The sequence below is a fragment of the Apus apus genome, chromosome 3 (assembly GCF_020740795.1).
Source record: "Apus apus isolate bApuApu2 chromosome 3, bApuApu2.pri.cur, whole genome shotgun sequence".
NCBI classification, from domain to species: domain Eukaryota; kingdom Metazoa; phylum Chordata; class Aves; order Apodiformes; family Apodidae; genus Apus; species Apus apus.
The window spans coordinates 61,613,881-61,636,419 of record NC_067284.1 but is presented as its reverse complement, the minus strand read 5'-3'; the positions used below and the strand labels follow the sequence as shown (position 1 = coordinate 61,636,419).

At 39.7% G+C, this 22,539-nt stretch overlaps 1 protein-coding gene across 1 annotated transcript in view; it reads left to right on the top strand.

Annotated features, from left to right (window-relative positions):
* Window positions 1-22,539, top strand: part of XDH (xanthine dehydrogenase) — a 53,526-nt gene that overhangs the window by 5,663 nt on the left and 25,324 nt on the right. Inside the window, exons 2-18 of the mRNA XM_051614490.1 lie at window positions 1,224-1,281; window positions 3,507-3,603; window positions 4,824-4,932; window positions 6,002-6,128; window positions 6,946-7,007; window positions 9,210-9,278; window positions 10,020-10,088; window positions 10,533-10,619; window positions 12,373-12,514; window positions 13,388-13,480; window positions 14,256-14,407; window positions 15,345-15,438; window positions 16,267-16,376; window positions 20,151-20,335; window positions 20,847-21,021; window positions 21,470-21,559; window positions 22,204-22,373. Coding sequence (XP_051470450.1) covers window positions 1,224-1,281; window positions 3,507-3,603; window positions 4,824-4,932; window positions 6,002-6,128; window positions 6,946-7,007; window positions 9,210-9,278; window positions 10,020-10,088; window positions 10,533-10,619; window positions 12,373-12,514; window positions 13,388-13,480; window positions 14,256-14,407; window positions 15,345-15,438; window positions 16,267-16,376; window positions 20,151-20,335; window positions 20,847-21,021; window positions 21,470-21,559; window positions 22,204-22,373 — 1,889 coding nt within the window. The remainder of the gene's footprint in view (window positions 1-1,223; window positions 1,282-3,506; window positions 3,604-4,823; window positions 4,933-6,001; window positions 6,129-6,945; window positions 7,008-9,209; window positions 9,279-10,019; window positions 10,089-10,532; window positions 10,620-12,372; window positions 12,515-13,387; window positions 13,481-14,255; window positions 14,408-15,344; window positions 15,439-16,266; window positions 16,377-20,150; window positions 20,336-20,846; window positions 21,022-21,469; window positions 21,560-22,203; window positions 22,374-22,539) is intronic.

Sequence of the window (22,539 nt, the reverse complement as noted above, 5' to 3'; positions counted from 1 at the left end):
ACGAGTGCTGCATGATTTACATTAAGACATGCCCAAGGTAGAAGAATGCACCCTATTTTCTTCTAGGTTATCCCCAGTGCAGGAATGAGGTGTTCAAAAAAAAAGACCAGTTGTGTTTTGTAGCAGCAGCTTTATTGAAAGGTTCTAAAAACATGGACTCAAATAGGTAGTATGAACCTTAGAGTAACCCCGTCATGTGTTAAAGGCATAAAATTGAAGCAGTACAGAGGTTGTGAAGGTTTCTTATCAGTAAGAGAAAAAGTTTAACAAATGACCTCAATTTCAATTTGCCCTTCAAACTGGGAATGATTAATTTAGATAAGCTGTAACTATTGTACTTAAGACTTGCACAATGTAAGAGCCAAGAATACATAATTACATTCTGGCACACAGTGAATTTGGAAAAAATGTCTTGACACTCTGTTACTAACAGGAAAGGGGGAAGATAAGCTCTGCAGATATTTGGAGGCAAGGACAGAAATTCAGTTTCTGACCATCAGGCAGAGGCTGAAGTAAAATCTAATTTTATGTCTAATAGATAACTGCTAATTGTGTTGTTCACTAGTAGGATGGAGCTGACTCAAAATGTGCAGAAAAATTTTCTCCTTGGTTGGAATTTCACATTCCCACATTCAGGATGGCTACTAATTTAATACTCATTTATTTAATGTTAGCAGGGAAGAAAGACTTCAAGACAACTGGTACTTTGCTGTCTGTGCTGCAGCACTTGAATTGGTCATGTTAGGGTTTCCACAGTAGGATTTTTTTTGTCCACAAAGTCTATTAATGATGCTGTGCCTGTTATTCTATTTATTTTCTCATTTTTTATGTCCCTTCTAATAGTAAAGGAAAGAGAGGACAGGGGTCAGTTATGTATGGTCAATAAAGATGAGATGCAAAGAATTTAAAATGTGAGAACAGAACAGATCTTTCTCTGCTCACTGCTAATTCTGTTTGCCATTTTTCATTAAGATTTGCTTCAGTGTGCCATGGCTGAAAAACTCTGACATATATAACGTGTATACTCTTCTCTGTCATAATAAATTCAATTAAATGTTGTATCTGGATACCTGACCAACATTGCTGTAGCTAGTAAGGGGAGTTAATCAATGGTTCTGCTTCCTGCTTTGGAAAAGAAATCACAGACTAAGCTTCCTTCTTCCAACTTACATAAATGTGTTGTAAAGCATTCTGTGTGTAACAATACCTTTCCCTTCTTGCAGGTGGTGGAAAAAGATGTGGACCCAGAAACAACTCTGCTAACCTACCTACGAAGAAAATGTATCCAGTGTTAGAAGAAACTGCAGGCAGCTTTAAATGCCTACAGCATTTCATAATTGTTTACTGTTCTGACTGTCACTTGAGTGCAAGGCGAAGCTTGTGCATGAAGTATAAGAGGGAGTGCTCTGCATGGTCTGTTATTTCTTGCTGGCAAGGATTGAAGCTGTATTCCAAGTATTCCAAGCTTAAAGAATAGCATATTTAAAATAATATACTTTTAAACAATTTACATAATTTATTAATGTTTAAAGGGGAAAACTCTCAGAATTGCTAGGAATTAGAATATTATGGAAATAAAGCAATATTGATACAATGCAATTGAAGGAAATGTAGGCTTGTTCCACACAAATTGTAAATAATTTTCTGGCCACTTGGTATGTTTGCTGTATCATCCAATAATTTGGATAAGGAGAGTTAATATTCAATAACTTGAATATCCTGTAACCTGTTTATCAGGTGACTCCAGGATGCAAACTCAGAGGCAGGAGTTCCCACCACATACTGTGGGCATATTTATGTGAGCAAGTGCAAGCAGTCATGTTTTACTCCTGATTGCAACTGGTCAACACATGGGTCAGATTATCTTCAGGAGCTGGATAGCTATTCCTGTGATGACTAGGCTGGCTGTACTGGGTCTGGTTCAGTAAGTAGTGTCATTCCTTGTTTTCTGAGCTTTTGACTAGCTGGATGTGTACATACACCAAACTATTCACACCTGTGTTGGTGCACTCCTTAAAAACAATAATGAATACTTATTTCACCATGCTGCTACATTCTATTTGTCTGGGATCTGAAAAATGTACAGGGATATAAATCACACTCCTCTTTGGGGTTTCCAGAAAAAAACTATCAACAATCCTGTTTTATCTGACTATACCTTGGGTGGATAATGTTCAAGAGGGAAAGCAAGTGGTGCGACTCTTGTGCCTGTGTGCATTTTTTACCACTATATGTTTTGTATCTAGTATCTAGCACGTGTGGCTTTGTAAGAAGGCAATCTGAGTTCATCAACACCTTCTGATTTTCTGCATTAATATTTTGTTGAACTTCATAGATGTCTGGCTCGGGTCAGACAAATAATTTGAGAAATATGTTTTAATCAGGCAGATTAGCACTGCTGTCAAGAGGAGGATTGGATGGCATAAGAAAACTGCATTTCTACTAAAGTAGGCATATTGTATGAAAAATGTTGTTTCCAGAATCTTTGCAGTGAAAGCAAAAATGATTTGAGTTCCATCTACCAGAGGCTGGTGGGAAAGCAACAGACATCAGATTGCTTGTCTCAGTAGAGGCATGTGTCCATTCCCACTAAAAGCAGCTGTTTTTTCCTCAAGCAGTCTCTCTGATTTGCCCAATCCCCTTCACAAGTAACAGCAACCTAATTGTCTTCTAATGAGTGAAGGAACTCATCAAGTAGAAGTGACCAGAGGAATTCTCTCCTGAAATATCTTTGCAGCTCATCTGATGTAGTTTCTTATTGAAAAGTACAGACATACTCTCAGCAGCCTGTGGAAGAATCTGCTTAGGCCTGTCCATACATTTTGTGGATTCCCAAGTGTCTGTGCAAAGGTTCTGTGCATCTCTGTTAGTGCTGGCTCTCAGTGTCTCTATTCCTGTTTTATGGGAACCAGGATACTGGGGAGTGTGGTTAGCTGGTTTTGTCCCTAGAGTTCCCTGTTGCTTGGGAAGTCATAATGAACAGGGCCAAGAGAGAAGCGAGAGATAGCTAGACCATGGCTCTTAAGATGCAGGTAGTTTGTGAGCAGTTCAAGTGCAGCTGCCATGTTAGAGCTAAACTGTGAGACTTGTAGCACTGTGTAACTTGCCTACCCAGGTGCCTTCTACGTGGTAGAAATCACCAGGTTTAGGAAAAATTCAACCACCATTGGTGAGAGGTGCTGAAGGAGATGTCACCATGCATCTCAGGGAATGCCTGAACAGCTTCCGCTCAGCAATTACTGAGTGCTTTCTCTGCCTTATGCAATTTCCTTTTCTGAGTGTAATGGAAATTGGAAACTGCTGAAGTTCAGAATTTTTTGTTTATTCTAAGAGTCTGTTGGAACATGGACTGCCTCCTTATTAGGGCTATGAGTGCCAGCATTTGATATTTTGCTTATGTTAAATTAAGTTATTAAACTGAAAAAAGAAGTGCTCGGTTTCCTGCTAAGCCTTGTTTGAGCAGGCTTCTGCCAATAGTCTGTTTTCCTTGATTCCTGCTTTCTCAGTGGGCCTATGTGGAACCAAATTAGGCTGTGGAGAAGGTGGATGTGGTGCTTGCACTGTTATGATATCCAAATATGATCCCTTTCGGAAGAAAATCATGTATCCTTTGCAGTCTGAACTCCTCAACAGAGTGAAGAACAAATGAAATGAGAACAGATCCAGGTTCTGGATGTTCCAGACCTGGTACTATTTTTAAAAAAAGTTATATATTTTTTGCCAAAACATTTTTTCACTTTCAGAACATAAACTCGGAAGGCTCAGATAATAAGGTATTTTTTCTCCTACAACATTGTACAGTGCTGATGGGGAACTATTTCATTTTGCTCTGAAATATCTGCAATGACTTTAGCATGCAGGCTATTCCCCTTTTCACAGTGCAGAAAACCTTTATGATCCTTTCTTGCAATGTAATATGACTTTTTGCTATTATGACCCAAATAAATCTTCATTAATAATCTTAATGGCTCTTAATGAAATCCCTATTGCTATTGTACTACTACAATAATCTGGTTTCTGTACGCTATGTCACTTTTTCTCCACCTCTCTTCTAACCTTCAGAATAGCTCTTATTTCCTGACACAAACTTTCTTCCTATTCTGTGTTTAATTAATTGAAGAGTGAAGCAATGCAATAAAACAAAAAGGGGAATGGAGAGAGAGAATGAAGCAGAGGAGCAGGCCTCAGTTTATTTTTTCCGTGGCGAATGGAAAGCACTAAAAACTTAGATATATCTGGAATAATGCTTGGAAATACTTTAACTTAGAGTCATCTGACTTTGTGGGTCTACTTAGTAATATGGCCTTGAATAGGCTATCATTACAGTCATTATTCTCTCTTGATAGAAATTAAGTAGCTAGTTTCTATAAGAATTGTGGCAACATTTTTCTGTTTTACTTTCGGCCTGGACTTTTTCCCCATGTCTACCATCTAGAAATAGTTTTCTATGTTAAAGTTCAAAAGCTCCATGTTCTATATAACTTTGTGAGTGGGACAGGCCACCTGTATAACATTTTGATATTTTTAGTCTGCCCTTATAAATGGGTTTTGTAGCTTACCATACAACGAGGATGTTTAAAGTTGTTGATTCTTGGTCAAATACTATGGTGCATACTCAGTTTAAATTTCAAATGAAGTCAATGAGAATTTTGGCTGAATAGTTGTCGTAGGATTTGGCTTGTAACTAATACCTGAATCACATCTATTTAAGTTCTCCTTTTTATCCAGTGCCACAGTTTCTGAGTACTTTTCAGTCCTCCTGTTCCCTTTTTCCTTTGCTGAGCAGCACTGTCAAGTGAAATTACCTTAATTTATTATTTTAGCCACCATACTGCCAATGCTTGCCTCTTCCCTGTCTGTGCCCTGCATCATGTAGCTGTAACTACTGTTGAAGGCATAGGAAATACAAAATCCAGGCTGCACCCAGCCCAGGTAAGCTATTAATACTGGTCACTTTAAAACTTTCTATGCATGTTTTCTTCTTACGTTGATTAATCTGTTCCAGGCTGTTGGGACCCCTATCATAATGCTAAAGCCAGGAGTTTGACTTTCCATATGAGTAGTCGCTACTTGCAGGAGTGACTAAGTGATGGAATCAAACTCCCAGGTCACTGCTGCAGCTCTGTTTATGTCCTAACAAGTTAATTGGTGCTGTTCTGGCTGGATTTTAATGCTTTTGTTCTAAGGCTACATGGCTGTATTTGGGCCCATCCTGGACCAAATCGCAGGAGCTAGGAAAACTGATATTTTAGTGAAAGCCAATATAATGACTTGGAGCCAGGAAATTTAAGTTACATTTTGGCTCTCCTATGGCCTTCTGTGAATGGTTTCTTGTCCCACATAGTTAGGAATGTTCTCGGCAGAGGGGCAGTAAGTTTTGGCTCAGCAATGTTTCTGAAGTCTCAAAATATTCTTGGTGAGGAGGAGTGACAGGAATCTGAAGACTTTCTCTTTTAGCAAAGTGTTAAAATGCACTTTTTATGAAAGCAGACTTGCACCAGCTTTGTCAGAGACAAAGTGTTTCCTTTCATCTTAGTTTATATAGTAGGTAGGACTTATGTCAGTATCTATCTGAGACAGTAAATGACAAAGTGAAAAATAAGTTAGATAACATGAATGGATGGCAGCTAGTCTGACCTTGTCTTCTTTTCCATACCTCCCCTGAATCTTCAAACATCCAAGCTTTGAAATCCAAGCTATGGCCTACACAGGTAGCCCCAACCTTCCTAGCATAGTAAATCTGAAGAACTCTAGATCTCATTGAAGGCTTCTAGTCACCTTCAGTTATATTGGGACCTCAAAGCCTAGATGCCAGCTTTTCAGAGTGTTTTCTTTCTTGAAATCTGCTTTGCAGATTAATTGACTGCCTCATCAGAGAATACCTAGTGACAGTCTTGTCTCCTCTTGTGAAGTTATTTTTTTAAGAGCTGTTACAGAAATAAGCACAACAATAAACTCATCTTGATATTACGAGCTAATGGCAATTGTTACTTTTTCTCAGGAGAGAATAGCAAAAAGTCATGGGTCCCAATGTGGCTTTTGCACTCCAGGCATTGTCATGTCCATGTATACATTGCTCCGGAACCAACCTGAGCCCAAAATGGAGAACATAGAAGATGCTTTCCAAGGTAATATTCAAAGCTCTGCAGCCATGCAACCTGTTCTGCTTTCATTACATCTGCTCACCAAATGGGGTGGATGTGCACCTTGGTTTAATGTATTTTGTTAGATAGGTGATTGTTATGAGGTTAAGAACTCGCTTTTCCACTAGGATACTGGCCAGGTACTATGCAGTGAACAAAACTGGCTTGCAGAAAATCTCACAGATGCTCACTGTTCTGAAGCAGGGGCAAGTGGCCTCAGTCTTGGATTAGGACTCCGTTAAGCTTAATAAAGAACAAAAGGTAGTCTGTCCCTGGGGGCATTCTAAGATCCTCCACATCTCCTTGTTTTACTCATTGCTGTCACAAGAGCCTGCAGAGGTGACAGAGAGCACCTTGGCCAGCCAACCTAAAGTAAGGACCAAGAGGGCTCCATGATGGAGTGGGGCATAATCCAACTGCTTAAATCATTCTAGAGACTATAGTTATTGCTGAGGTTAGAGCTGTTACCATGATTCTGGCAGTGACCTGAGAGTAAATCAGGTGCAGGAGAAAGTAATCTTTTTGTAATTCAGGAGAGTGCACAGTTAGTATATGGATCACACACTTTAAGTAAATTAATATTGAGTAAGGCAGATTGAATTTTTGCTAAATTAATTTAAATTTAAAATTTCAACAAAAGGGGATGGTAGGATTGTCACAAGATTACTAATGGAATTTCCCTCCTCCCAGTTTTTTAAATTAACTATCCAGATTTGACAAGCTTTTGTGAGAAACAGTGAAGTATTCTAAGAGATGTTCTCAGCCAAGTGACACTAAATATCCTTTTGTTCTGGCAATGCAGGGAACTTGTGTCGGTGTACAGGGTACAGACCCATTCTGGAAGGATACAGGACATTTGCTAAAGTAAGTGGCTTTGGGTAATATTTAAAAAAATCTGAAAGGCTGTCTGTCTTTCTCTCTCCTAAAAAAAATGTACCATGAGCTGAAATGGGGGGAAGGAAATACACAGTCTACAGCAAGCCAGTTCCAGTTCTTGACCCATTTGTATGTGTTTCATGCATTAATAATGCAGCAAGACTGAGTCCTTTAGTGCAGTTGCTGTAAGTGAAACACTTCAATAAATCCACCTAATGGTCCCTTTTTGGATCACAGGTAATCAGACTCCGTAATTCTTTTCTGTGAGTCTCTGAAAAACTCAGTGTTTCTGCATAATACAGCTTGCACGTTATCTGTGATGTGGAGAAACTATAAAGGTATGGTGCACCAATAGGGACATACTGTGAGGGAATCTGATGAGAAAGTTGCTTTATCTAAAAGATCAGCTGCACAGCTCAAATAGCTCTGGAAAGAAGTTGAAGTCGCTGTTTCATAACTCATCCCCAGAGCTCATCTGCTGGCTTGGATCATGTACAAAGTTTTGCCATAAATTTTCTCTGGTCTCTTTGTTCCTGAAAGTCAGCTGGAGACTGAAGAAAAGTAGATGACTAGGTGGTTCAGTGATTCCTAGCCACTTATGGGGCTACACTTTTATTCAGTATAAAAGGTAAAGGATTTAGAATGCTGCCCATTAGTTTAATTTTATTATCCAGAATTATGATCAACAAAAGAGAATACAGGCAGGAGTGAGATCCATTACAAATGGATAAAACAACTTGATATAGCCTACTTGGATTTCCAACAGGCTTTCAACACTGTCACCAAAGGCTTTTAAAGACAACAAACAGCCATGGGCTAAGAGGGTAAAATCTCAATATGGATGAAAGATTGTTTAAAAGGCAAGAAATGTCAGGTGGGAGAAAAAGGTGTATTTTTGCAATGAAGGGAGGTCACTGGTGGAGTTCTCTGGAGACCTGTGATGGGAGCAAGGCTGTTGGAAAAGAGGTGGAAAAGAGAGTGAGCAGTGATATGAGAAAATGTTAACTGATATGAAGTTAGTCTGGGTTGTGGAGGCAGGAACAGATTTTGAAGAATTTCAGAATGACTTTGTGAAACTGAGAGACTGGAGAATAGAATGGGATACAAAGTTCAAGGCAAATAAAATCAAAGCAATTTACACAGTGAAAAGCAGTCCTCATTTCATGTATAAAATGGTAAGCTGTGAGCAGACACAGATAACAGGAAGATGATCTTGGAGGTGTGGTAAGACAGTTTCACAGAAGCATCAGTTCAATGCTCACTGGCAGTCAAAACAACACTTCAAAGAGTAGAGAACAAAATAGAAATCACTGCCATGCTACTGTCTGTGTCATGACTCTTCCTACACTTTAGTACTTTGTGTGATTTTGGTCCTCTCATCTCTAACAGGGCACACCAGAAACAGAAAAGATTCAGGAAAGTGGAATAAGGATCATATCAGTGGTAATCTAGTTTCCATACAAGGAAACACTGAGTAGGCTGGCATGTTTCAGCATGGAAAAAAGGTATCAAGGAGGGGAAGAAGCTCTACATAGCCTTGTACTTATCTCTGATAGAGATCTAGAAAATTGTGAATGGCATGTGGAATGTGAACCGTCATCTGTTCTTTGCTGCCTCTTCCAATGCAAGAGCAAGGTGTCAAGAAATAAAATTAGTAGGAGGCAGGTTGAAAACAAAGGCAGATGGTCTGCCATGTACCTGGCTAGTTAACCTGCAGAACTCACCAAGAGGTGTTGTGGGCACCAAAAATTTACAGAGGCTCCAGAGAAGACTGAGCAGATACTTGGATGGAGAGCTACTGAGTTATTAAAGAGACAGAAACCATACTGGGCTAAGGTAGCTGGATGCTGGTACTGTACTAGTTATTGTGTTGCGTGTGCTTGTCCCTTTTAATAATCTCTGGGTATCTCCTCACAGCTCCAGCTGGACCAGAGATACTGGCTGAATGGTCAGAGTAGCTCTAAATGAGAACAAGAAGTCTATCAGTAGACTGGACATGACCTAGCCATCACACTGCAGGGTACTGTCTTCCATTGGCAAGGAAAACACCTACTTGCTTGGCACCTTTCATCTCTTATTCCTGCTTTGGATATAATAAATGTGGGATAAATTTATCTCAAAAGGGAATCAAGTCTACTTCATTTCCTCGGAATCTGCACACTCTTCTCAGAACAGTTTTCATCCCCACAGGACTTGAACTGCTGTGGCAGAGTAGCCGGTGGCACTGGATGCTGTCTTAGTGAGAAGGAAAATAGCACAGTAAGCTCAATTTTAAAATCCATAACCTCAATTTGCAATATAGTAATAGAGTTTTGATGTATTAGTCACCTCTCTGTATCTGCTGTGGTGCAGATACTCAGAGCCATCTGAGCTGGTTTACCTGTGTATCTGTTGGAAAACACTGAGACTGCATATGTCCTGGTTAGCATAGCTAGCCATCATGAAACAGATTTTACAATAGTGAGCTAGATATGTTCCTTCTGAATCTGTGAGGTGCAACACTTATCTGGAAAGGCATGGTGACAACTGTAAGCAATGTGCTACCAGATTTTGGCATATTGAACCAAACCATGTTCCTGTGAAAACAAATCTGAAAACCAGTTAATTCCCCAGCATGAACTTTCCCAAACTTTGCAGTCCAGTGATGAATGAAGTAATTTAATCACCATTGTAAAAATCTGGAATATCTGGAGGAAAAAAGTTAATAACATTTTGTGTCCCAGCTGAGGTACAAACAGTGGAGGGATGCAAACAACAAATTAAGGCATGAGGTATTGTGACTATAAAATGAATTTAGGAAAGAGAGAATGTAATTAATTTTTTTCCCAGGAAAAATAGTGTTGTATAGGATATTCCAGCAATTAAGACTGTTTAGAGTACTTTTCTCAACATAGTTTGTTAATGCAAAGTGTTACTGCAAATTTCTGTCATCTAAGGATTGATAAAAGGGCAGGAATATATCCTGTAGAAATTGAAATTTTCTGACTTTTTCTTCTTCAGAATGGCAGCTGCTGTAGCAGAAATGCCAGTAGTCCAGGCTGCTGCATGAATGGAAAAGAAGACAATGTGGTAAAGTGCCTCCCAACTACTAATTTTTTTTAATCTATTTCTGAAGTTTTGAAGTCTCAGGTCTGGCTTGTTCAGTGCCAAAGCCCAGTCCTTTTAATTCAGCTGTATTTATACAAAGCATTTTAGACTAATTTTATGCTGGTCTTACCTCAGAAAATGTAACTTTTTAATTTAACATGCCAGTGTGAAAGTGATGTCACTTCTGACTGGCAAAAGCTGGTTAATGTGTTCAGGGTTCAGGTTTCTGACCAGACATGCATTGTGATTAGAAAAATATGACTGAAGAACCTGAAACACTGGATCAGGTGACATCTTTTTGCTGTGTTTGCCATTCTTTCTCCTTGAAATGGTAGTAGAGATTTGTCTGAAAACAGGAATGAGTTAGGGTTGTATGTGGATAGCTTTCTTCCTGCTGCCCATCCATTTGCATTTTCTCTGCCATAGACAATTATATCCTCCAGCCTGTTCAATTCTTCTGAGTTTCAGCCATTGGACCCTACGCAGGAGCCAATCTTCCCTCCAGAATTAATGGTAAGCTCATTAAAAAAGAAACAGTTCATGGTTCATTGGTTTCACTAGTCTGCACAGAGTTTTGAGTATCCTTATTGTATCCGCCCTGTGCAAATGGCAGTGCAAAAGATGGCTGCTGATAAAAGAAGATGCTTGGGCATGAACACTTCCCTGTGTGAAGGCTTTTAAGCCAGGGTGGCTTCAAAGATATGCAGGCCAGGTACCTGTCCCAGCTGTCTATCTGTCTTCTCTGTTTCTGACCACACTTGCCTGCTCTTGGGTTGTCTTCCTTTCCGGTCACTGCCTGTCTAGGGGTGGAAGAGTTGCTGACATCTAGATTTTTATTTACTAGGTCCGATGTGAATTTCTACATTAAATACAGCTGAATCTGAGCTAATTGCCTGGTGTTCCCTTTATAGTGTAGGAAAAGAAGTAAGAGCTATGAAATGTAGTGGAATATATGTTCCAACCAGGCGATCTCCCAAAAGTACCAACTTCTTTCCTCTCATTGTAGCACCAGTAGGAGCTGGCTGACTCAGAATGACTTCACAAGTTAAATTAGATCCTTTTTTCTCATCCTGTAGCACCCTCATTAGGAAACCTGGGAAGTGTGAGCTAGATGAATGGACAGTGAGGTGGACTGAGACATGGCTGTGTGACAGAACTCAGGGTTGTGATCAGTGGAGCAGGGTTGAGTTGGAGGCCTGTAGCCAGCAGTGTCCTCCAGAGGTCAACACTCAGTCCAGTCTTGTTGAACGTATTGATCAACAACCTGGATGAGGGGACAGAGTGTATCCTCAGCAAGTTTGCTGATGATACAAAACTGGGAGGTGTGGCTGACACTCCAGAGGGCTGTGCTGCCACCCAGCATGACCTGGACAGGCTGGAGAGCTGGGTAGAGAGGAACCTAATGAGGTTCAACAAGGGCAAGTGTAGGGTCCTGCACCTGGGGAGGAAGAACCCCATACACCAATATAGGTTAGGGGTTGACCTGCTGGAAAGGAGTTCTGAGGAGAAGGATCTGGGAGTCTTGGCAGATACTAAATTATCTATGAGCCAGCAATGTGCCATTGGCATTGAGAAGGCAAATGGAAACCTGGGGTGCAGAAGGAAGTGTGTGGCCAGTAGGTCAACAGAAGTCATTCACTGCCTCTACCCTGGTAAGGCCAGATCTGGAATACTGCTTGTTTAAAAGGTGGGTACAAGGAGGATGGAACCAGACTGTTTTCGATAGTAGGCAGGAGGCACAAGCTAGAACATAGGAAGTTTAATTTAAATATGAGGAAAAACTTCTTTATGGTGAGGGAGAGATCACTGGAACAGGCTGCCCAGGAAGGTTGTGGAGTCTTTCTCTGGAGACATTTAAAACCTGCCTGGATGCAGCCCTGAGTAATGTGATCTAGGGGATCCTGCTTTAGCAGGGGAGTTGGACTAGATGATCTCTAAAGGTCCCTTCCAACTCTGGCAATTCTGTGATTCTATGTTTCATTCTGGTCTTTTTGGGGATAGTTTTCCCCTAAGCAAATGTGTCCCAGCCATGAATCTAGTCTAGCACATGGCATGTTTACAGCTTCCTTTAAGGTCAACAAACAACTGAAATTCTGTTGTTCTGCTGCTGTACCCAACCTAAACGTGTCATGACCTCGAGCACCAGTAGCATTATACACATTTATCTTGAGGTTTGTCCCCTCTGTTTCTTATCTAATGGGGAGCATTTGAGCAGGAATTCTTGGCTTGATGTAGATTTGAGCTCTGTCTGAATTTCTTTTTCCAGACTCAGAGTAATAAACAGCAGAAACAGTTGTGTTTCAAAGGCGAGCGTGTGATGTGGATCCAGCCTACAACTCTCAAGGAACTGGTGGCTCTTAAATCCCAGTACCCCAATGCCAAGCTTGTTGTGGGGAACACAGAAGTGGGTAAGAGGAGGAGCTGATGTTCCGTATGAGCATTTGGAAAACTTTCTACAGAATATTTTGAGAACATTGCAAATGTAAACCTCCTTAATGCCATTATTGTTAAATAGCTGTTTAATCTTCAGGTTATATGTAAGTGGATTAATCTCACAGTGAGTGTTTTTCCCTGCCCTTTGCTGTGTCAGACAGAAAAATTTGCTTATCTAGACTTTTGAGCTTTTGTGCTAATTTTGTGGAATTTTGAAAAGAGGGGAGTGGCACAGTAAAAGATGTCCTCCTAATCAAATGAATTCAGTTGTGAAATTGGTGTTTTGAAAGATTTTTCAGTTAGTAAACTCTCAAGCCTTGAAATACTACTGAATTTTTTTTAAAAATATTATTGTTATTGTTATTGTTATTGTTATTATTATTATTATTATTAATAATAATAATAATAATAATAATAATAATAATAATAATAATAATAATAATAAGTATTTCTGCAAACATAAGTGCTGAGTAGGAGAGGTGAGACTTATTTAGTAATTTTGCTATCCTGAGCAATTGGTTCAGGAGACAATCCCAAAACTTTGTATGATTCATTGTATTCATAGTTCTTTCTTGAAGGACTATGTACAGTAATATCCAGGCTACACAAGTGCTAAACAATTTGTTTAAGGTTATTGTAAGCCTAGAAAATAGACTCTAAAACTTCCCTGTGAGAATGGTGGTATTAGTGGTAAACAGCTTTTAGTTTGGTATCTCTGTGACCATATATAACATGTAACAGATGGTCAATGAACTGACTCTTTAACAGGTCTACTGCCATTTCATTGGGAAACAGTTAATTTAGGCTCTCAACTGTGTGTAACTGAAGGAGTCTTACTTTTCCTTAAGGTATTGAGATGAGGTTAAAGAACATGTTGTATCCAGTGATAATAGCACCAGCCTGGATCTCTGAAATGAATGCTGTTCAGCACTCTGAAACAGGTGAGCAAAAAAGAGGCAGTTTGCCTGTGAAGTGAATGGGAACCCTGCAGAATAATGAATAGGATATGAAGGAAAAATCCCACATTAAAAACTCCTTTCTGTATGCAGTAATGCTTCTTCCATTCAGAGAATCAAATGAGTGATATGTAAAAATAACTTGATAAACAAAGAGGGTTATCAAGGTAAATTAAACATTTCATCTGTTTGATGCATAGTAACTGGGTTAATAATGGGTTTCAATGGGCAATCTTTTTGTTTAGAAAGATTTTAAAATTAGTAACTGGAGGAAAGATGCTGGATTTGACAGTCTAAGTGACTAAGTGAAATATTTATCTTAATGGTGGAAACAGCTCCATTTTAAAAGTAGTTAGAAGTGCTTAGGACAATGTAGTGCATGTGGCTTAATGCCTAGTAGCACGCTGAAGGTGTGGAAATGGGACAGGAATTTGAGTTCATTTCTCAAAGGACAAACTAATACCTGTAGGAGGGCAATATCATTCATAATACACTGTGTCAAAAGGGTAGTGGGTTACTGTCCTGTGAGAGGGACATACTTACTGCCATAAGCTGTGAATTTAAAGGTGAAATTTGTTCTGAGGATATGACAGTTACATGCAGTGCATACAAAATGATATAGTGTGACTGAATGTCTTCTCTAAATCCTAGTGTCTGATTAAACTCAGTGGCATCTAAGCATTGTAGACACAATTATACCTGTCCTCCTGTACCTTGACATTTGGGAGAAAAACAATTATTTTCATTTGTTTGTTTACAGGGATCATCTTTGGTGCTGCCTGTACCCTGAGCTCAATAGAGGAGGTCCTGAAAAAAGCAGTGGCAGAGCTTCCTCCTTACAAAACAGAGGTCTTCCAGGCTGTCCTCGAACAGCTGCGCTGGTTTGCAGGGCCACAGATAAGGAATGTTGCAGTAAGTGACTCGGGAGCATCAGGGACTGGAATTGAAAGCTCAGTCTGAGGAACTGGCTTGCCTCATCCAGTGTTGCTGTGCCTTGTGCTTCTCACACAAGCACACTTGCAAACCTAGGCAAAGAAGACAGTATACATAAACCAAGCCCAGGACCTGATAGCAACATGGGTCTCAGCTGGTGTCTGTGCTACACTAATACCACAGATTTAGCAAGCAAGGGAAACATGGTAGTTGCTTTTACCAGGACAAGTGGGGGAAAATATAGCAAGATTTGACTAATTTAACAAAAAATTATTTAGACTGCTGGACATACTTCAAAGAAGCAGGTGTGTAGATTTTTGCCAGCACATCTATGGTAATCATAGTGCTAATGTGACAGATCTGGCAAATTTTCCTCTAGTTTTAAAGGGAAAGAGGAGGTGACTCTGGTGTGAGCAAACTCTGCATACTAAAAGAAAAAAAAACCCAAGTAAACAGATGAAAAAACCTGCCAAACATGAAGTTTGATACCACAAGATACTGTACCATACACTTCTAGTGAAAAATCTTGGGTTCCTGAATGTTAGAGAAGAAGTTCTTTCTTTCATGGGTCTTCCCATATCTGCAGCTACAGTGATTGAATTTTAGCATTGGTGGACATATGTGGTTTGAGTATTGTGTAGTTTTGATGTGCTACCTGAAGTTCCTTAAACTGTTTCAGGCGTTAGTATTGACTGGGACAGCTACTAATTTCATGTGTTTTCATAAGTTTTTCATAAGTTTTCCTACTTCATTAAAGGCCTGCGATTACTGAGTGAGCAAAAATAATTTATCAAAGCAAACTCAATCAGAGCTACCCTCTAGTGCACAGTGTACAGAGTAATGCAGGATTACAAGATGCTGTGACTGTATCTTCAGGCATTTTAATATTTATCTGATGCATATATTATCACTTTAGGCTCTTGGTGGAAACATAATGACAGCAAGCCCAATTTCTGACCTAAATCCTGTGTTAATGGCAAGTGGAAGCAAACTGACTCTGGTATCAAATGGTAAGTTACTTATATTTTCTTGTGTCAGTAAAGGGAATAGTATAGTCAATAGTTCTCTGCCATAGATCAGGTCAGGGTCAGAAACTGAAGGTGAAGATAACATTACATAAAATAGGCTTAGTTTGAGTCTTCAGGGATTTGCACTTTTTAAGGCTGAAGTTCTAAGACTGGGGCAAGTTTGGCTTCCTAAAGAATTTTGAACTCCTGTGCTAGAATGAATCTCTGGTACTGTGTATATATTTACAGACACATTCTTGTGAAGAGCTGGTTAAAAATATCTATTCATAAAAAACAATAGGCATGAAATAGTTTCTGTCACTACATGCTTTGATCCTTGTGAATTTTTCAGATAATGCTTGTGACTTGTTTTGTTATTTTTTTTCTGTGAAGAGCCAGATGTCTCAGTTTATACTTGCTCTTAGGAAAAAAAAAGTAAAAATAGGATCCTTGCAGTAAGTGGATTTCCAGTGACCATTTTTTGTACTGATTTGTGTGCAGGCTGATAAAAGAGGAGAGAGAGATTTACATTGGGATGTTGGAAACTGGTTCACCTGGAGGCTTAGCTTTAATTAGAGGATGAGGGAGGTCTCTTTGATCAGTTCCTATGCAAATGAAACTTCATTTTTAGGTAGAAACTGTCATAGATTCCATGAGGACCAAAGTAAATCTGAGAAAGTCCTTCCAGGTTTGGTGAAAGGAGGTGGAAAAACAAAAATTGATATTATATCAGGAGTGATTTGTGTAGTTTGAATGCTCTTTCACACATACTATAGACATTTCCCTTTGGGTCATTCATTAATCCACCACTGATCTCTCCTTGCTCTACAGAGGGCAAGAGGACTATCACTATGGATGAGAAGTTTTTCACTGGATACAGAAAGACAATAGTTAAGCCTGCAGAAATACTGCTCTCTGTTGAAATACCTTACAGCAAGAAGGTAAGCTTACAGGAAGTTTTCAATGTCCATTGAGTTAAAATCCTGTGTCATTTTCAATCTTAGGCACTTTTTTCATAGGAGACTGACCTCCATCTCCTCATGTAGTCCCAAGCAAGCAGGAAGTAAATTATTTGGTGAAAATCTATCAATATAACCTTTTTGACAAGCAAGAAGAGCAGGGCTCTGTGATAAAGTATGGTAAACACACAGTTTACTAATGCAAGAAATATAAACTTCATTTTATCATCTGCAGCTTTTTGAGTGCACTTGGTAATGATGAAAAGTGACAAAGTGATGTTCCCAGAGGTCTAAGCTCTGCGAAATAGTACAGCAAAGATGGTAGCAATTCCTGAAGTGAAGTGAAGTGAAGGTTTCTGAGGTTTCTCCTTCATTTCTGTGAACTGAAATGTGAAAAGAAACGAGGGAAAGTGGGTACAGATAAGAGAAGTTCAGTTTCTGCATCCTTGCCTTGCAAAACTGAAACCATGAGAACTGATTATTGAGGCATTTTGGCAACGTGGACTTGTAACTTCAAATGAGTGTCCTTCAAACAGTGCAATGAACACCTCTGTAGCAGCATGAACCATAGCTGATTCAGAGAGTCTAAGAGGTAAAACTGTATTTCCATTTACGACTGAGAACATCAGACTGTAATTTTATGGCTGTAAAGGCATTTATCTTTTTAAGACTTGAGTCTACAAGTTGTAAGATGCAAGGATTCACAACATAGTGACACATTTTCTTTATAAATGGAAAATACTGATTTACATGAAATGCCATCATATTACGAGATATAACCAATAAATCCTTTGTCTATCCTCTCTGATTTTTTAAATCTAAATATCAAGGGAACATAGCTGTTTTATTTATGTTGTTTTTCCATCTACTTCTGAGTGATTATTCTTTGACCTTGTGATAATTGCAGGAAGCATAATTTTTTTTGCCAAAATGAGAAACACACTGATATAGTCAATGGAAAACACCATATTCCTCCTTCCATGTAACAGTCATGGCAACTTCACAATACAAACAAGTGTTTACCAGCAGGGCAATGGCTTTTTCCCTCAGTTATATGCAGCTCATTGGTCTGAAAAACTAAAACAACTTTTGAACTCTCTACTTCATGGTTTCTTGGCTGATCTTTGCTCACAAACATATGATGTTAGGGAGGCTAAAGTTCTTCAGGGGTTGTCTGAAGGTGCTGACATGTGGCAGGAAAAGTCTTCTGGAATTGTGATTTCCTCACAACTGAAAGCAGGGCTGTGTCAATACACAGCTAGATCAATTTTTTTTGTTTGTTTAAAACAGATGTTACCACTTGCATTGATATGATTTGTCACACCAAGGATAAGACAGGCCAAACCACAGGTAGAATTAGACTAAAGAAGTTTTGCAGTTTACACAATTCAGTGTTACTGTACAGGGACTGAGCACAGGGTAGGCTTTATCACAGAGAAACTGATAAGTGAGAGGAGGTAACACCTTTTTCTCCTGCTAGTTTGTCTGTCAGATATTTAAATGTTCAGGGAATAAAGATTTTTTTAGTGTATACTTGTTAAGGGGATTGCAGCTGAGTAAAGACAGTACTTAGAAAAGCAAGCAGCTCACTGTATTAAGGATAAAATATAACCAGATTCCAGAAAAGAAAACTGCTTGGCTTTTTCTATATAACAAGGCATTCTTAGAACAGGACGTATTTATTTAACAGCCCTCTTTCTCTTCTGGGCTATAAAAACAATCCTTGTTTTCCAGATAATGTTCACAAATGTTATGCATTAATACTTGTGTTAATACTCAGTGACCATCAGTTTTTCATGTCCTTTCCCTTGAATGCATCTTTCTCCATCACATTGTCACTGTTACTTCATTTTCAAGATAATAGAATTCTGTATCACATAGACATGTACTAGTTTTTAAATAGAAAAAACTAACAATGCAATGCCTATGTATTTCCATCTTTAGAAAATGATCTTAACCTACTGTTTGCTCAGTATTGCCATCATAAGCTCATAGTATCATGATTTTCCCCTGCTGAAGAGACAGAAAGGGGTCATGATATCTTACTTCATCGTTTAAATTAGTATCCTGCAACCTGAATATGTATTGATATTGATATGTATTGATATTGATATGTACTGATATATCAATTTTGATATTCCATGGTGGGGAACTGAAAAATTAGACATGGAAACAAATTTTTTGCAGTTGTAATTATTGCCTGTGAATCTTTTAGAGCCTGTTTTTTTTTTTTTTTAAGTTCTCCTACCTGCTGTTGCATCTTCTCCAGAAGGGGAGAGGGGAAGGCTAATATATTTCCTTAATATGCAGCCCTTATTCTTAAGGGTCTATTGGTTTTTGTGTGAGCATAAGTAACACCTAGGAGCTTTTACTTTGATAGTTTAGAGGGGATATACTCTGTTGTTTTACCAAAAGGTAGGGCAGACATGGGCAGTTGGTGTGATGGCTACCTTACCTACACTCCTACAAAACAGTAAGCGTCTTTTCTCCCACAGGACTCTGTACCGAGAAAACTAAGATGTCTTGTGAGGAATGAATATTGCCTCTTGTTGTAGTCATGTTATTGGAAAGTTTCTTTGAAGTGTGCAGTAAGAGAAGAGACTGCTTTTTCTCCTCTTTGAAAACTAAATTCTTTAACAAGCAGAGTGGCAGAATGTCCTCACTGGAAGGATGCTACTGATGGTCCTCTGCTATTATCTCCTGGCTGCCCACTAATTGCTTGAATTAAGGAAATGAAACACACCTTTCAGTTCTATCTCCAGTAGCAAGTTCTTGATGTACTCCTGTGAAACTCTTCCACTGCCAACAATAGAAGGATTGTTCTTTACAAAAATGAAAGAGTTGCTGTCCACTTCTGATTAGAAATAATGGAACAGACTGCTGTGCTGTGCAGAGTCATTTGGCTAAGCTATTAGAGAAGAAACTTGGCAGAAAACTCTCCAGAAGGCAAAGACAACAGATTTGATTCCACTCATATTCTGCAAGATACCTGAACAGCAATTTGCTACAGTCTGCAGGACAGGCAAGGGGAAGAATTGACTGTACTGCGACTGTAGGGTGACACCGTCACTTGATTTATACTGATAGAGGGTTAATAACATCTTTACTGCTACTCTTCACAGGAAAGCTGATGAGTTTTGTGAGTTGTAGCTGCCGGTGCATTTAAAAGAACTTTCTCCCTCTACGGAGACCAGCAGAGCATTTAGGATAGTTAATGAGAATTGTATTTAGAGTAACAAATTGAAATTGTGTTATATTAAGTAGTCTAGTTTGTGCTAGAACTGAGACATTTGTGATTTATTTCAGTTATTATAGAGTTCAAATACTAAGGAAAATGCAAGAAAGGAAGGGGTTTAAGATACAAGTTTTGCTGATTAGACTTCATGCTTAGCAGCCTGAGAGAAAGAAAAAATTGCTGAGGAACAGTAAGCTTGTCTATGTACAAAAAATTTGTCCTGGTTCTTCCTTTCAAGATATGGAAAAAATGTGACAGGTACAAGCAGATCTTTCTAAAAGCTCATTTCCCACACAGTCCTAGGTTAGCTAGTAACCACTCATTTCGTATGATTCAACAATTAATTAAAATATACAGTGCTGCCTTAACAAGCATGTTCTGTTTGGCCCTGCAAGATGAATCAACCAGATACAGTTCCTTGCAAGAGCTCATCCATGTAGAGATAAGTTAACAGCTTGTCCATATTTATATTCCAAAGCATGCCAAGGTTGAGAATAAACAAATATTTTCCTGTCTTCCAGGGTGAATACTTCTCAGCTTTCAAGCAGGCTTCCCGTCGGGAGGATGACATTGCTATTGTGACCTGTGGGATGAGAGTCCTGTTCCAAGATGCCACTAGCCGGGTGCAGGAAATAAAACTAAGCTATGGAGGAATGGCTCCTACAACCATTCTGGCACTAAAAACTTGCCAGGAGCTCACTGGCAGGTAGTTTTTCTGTGACAGAAAGTCTATCTAATGGAACAGTGCTGATTTTTACAGGAGCAGTACAAAAACCCTAAATCCTCTCTGCTAGTATGCAGAAGGAGAAGGAGGAAGAACTGTGCTTATACTTCTTCAGCAGTCTGCCTTCTGTGTCTTGCCTTGCTTCCTGCAGTGCACCTTACCTACAAAGATCCATGTCTGCCTCATTTAGAGAGCCATTCACTTGTCTGTTGAAGTGGGCAGAAGCTAGATGTGGCTGTGACCTAAAAAACTGATTTTCTTTCAAACTGGACTGAGAAATCTGCATTTTTACAATTTAATAGCTTTGCCGCATCTTTAGAAAAGATTACATAAGCCTAAGATGAGAGCAAAGCTGACACACAAATTATAAACAGAGATAGAACAGATGGCTGTTGCCTGAGACCTTGTGGGGCTGCCATGTCAGAAGAGTTAGTCTGCCCTAGTAATATTTAGAGCTAAGCAAAGGCTCTGTGTCACCTTTGTTCCTTTGTAGAGACTGGAATGAGAAGCTGCTGCAGGATGCCTGCCACTTACTGGCAAATGAGATGAATCTCTCTCCTTCTGCACCTGGTGGGATGGTGGATTTCCGACGCACTCTCACACTGAGCTTCTTCTTCAAGTTCTACCTGACTGTCCTTCAGAAACTAAGCAAGAACCACAGTGGCCCTGTGAGTGCTGCTAGGGACAGCAGACTTGGGGAAAGAGGACCTGTGTGTGGTGTCTTTGTGGGGAAGGCATGGTCATCATTCACATTCAAGCAGACTTGTAACTGCTAATCAGCTCCATGTTGTAATAGCTGCCAGAGCTACTCTGCTCCTGACATGCATGACGGTGACTAGTATATCTTGCCACTTGGTTCCTTGTGGCATCCCCACCTTGCTGTGGAAGTGATATGTGGGTTCACAGAAGGATTCCCTGGAATTATCCCCTTCTGTGCATTATAACTACTCGCACGAGTCTTTGGCTGCCATTTGAACAGAGCCCAAGCCCTTTCACCCAGTAAAAGATGGATTATCTTCACTAGAGGATGGAGAATGGAGAATATCCTGGGCTACAGGGGAATGTGAGAAAGGGACTGGCAGGGAAGATAATTGTTCTTTAATATATCTTTGGCAGAACAACGTGTGTGAGCCTGTTCCCTCCAACTACATCAGTGCTACAGAGCTGTTTCACAAAGATCCCATTGCAAATGCCCAACTCTTCCAAGTAAGTAGCAGTATCTACATGACATAAACCCAGGCTTTTCTGTAGCTCAAACTGGGCTTCTTTTCTGGCCTCCCCAGGTATGAGCAGTACATGTACCTACATCATACCATTCCTGAGGCTTGTCTTTGGGTTTCAGTCCCTTCTTTGCTTTAGGAAACAATGTTATTGCTCTTGATGTGTTCAGCTTCACAAAAATTGCTGTGGGTAGCATTTTCCTCTCGCACCCAGCTCCATATCCAAACTTAAAATGCCCTCCTGCTTTCCACAGTTACAGCCTGCCTCTCTTTGCGTCTCTTAAGCTTCAGATTCAGGATGTATCTTCTTCCTTACTTCTCTGCTATAGTGATCTGTTTTCTTTAGCTTTGAGAGTAGCAGCTGGCTGCAGAAGGTGAATCTTTTATGCAAGCTGTCACATCAAACAGTATTCTTCCATAGCAATGTCATAAAACTGCATCCATTTCACTTCATTATCTACAGCCCCCTGTGTAGCTGCTCCATCTTTTTTACCTTTCTTTCCCACAGGACTGAGCACCCATCACATTCCCCATCTCACCAGAATGTCTCACAGTGCCTTTTTCTCTCCCACCAAAGTTTCTCTTCCTTGCAATATGAGCAGTAGTAGTCAGTCATGTATTTTACTCCAGGAAGTGCCCAAGGGACAGGCAGTTGAAGATATGGTGGGCCGGCCTTTGATGCATGTTTCAGCAGCCAAACAAGCATGCGGAGAAGCTATTTACTGTGATGACATCCCTCACTATGAGAATGAGCTGTACCTGACGCTGGTGACCAGCACCAAAGCCCACGCTAAAATCCTGTAAGTGTTGCTTCTGAATGTCAGATTTTGGAAGCATCCAGTGCCTGGTGGCTTAGAAAACATTGACCTGTCATGGCAGGAAATGCCATCTATATTCTCATATGAGCATTAATGCTGTTACTTTTGTTGCACTGACTGCCCTCTGCAATTCTTAATTGTTCTTACA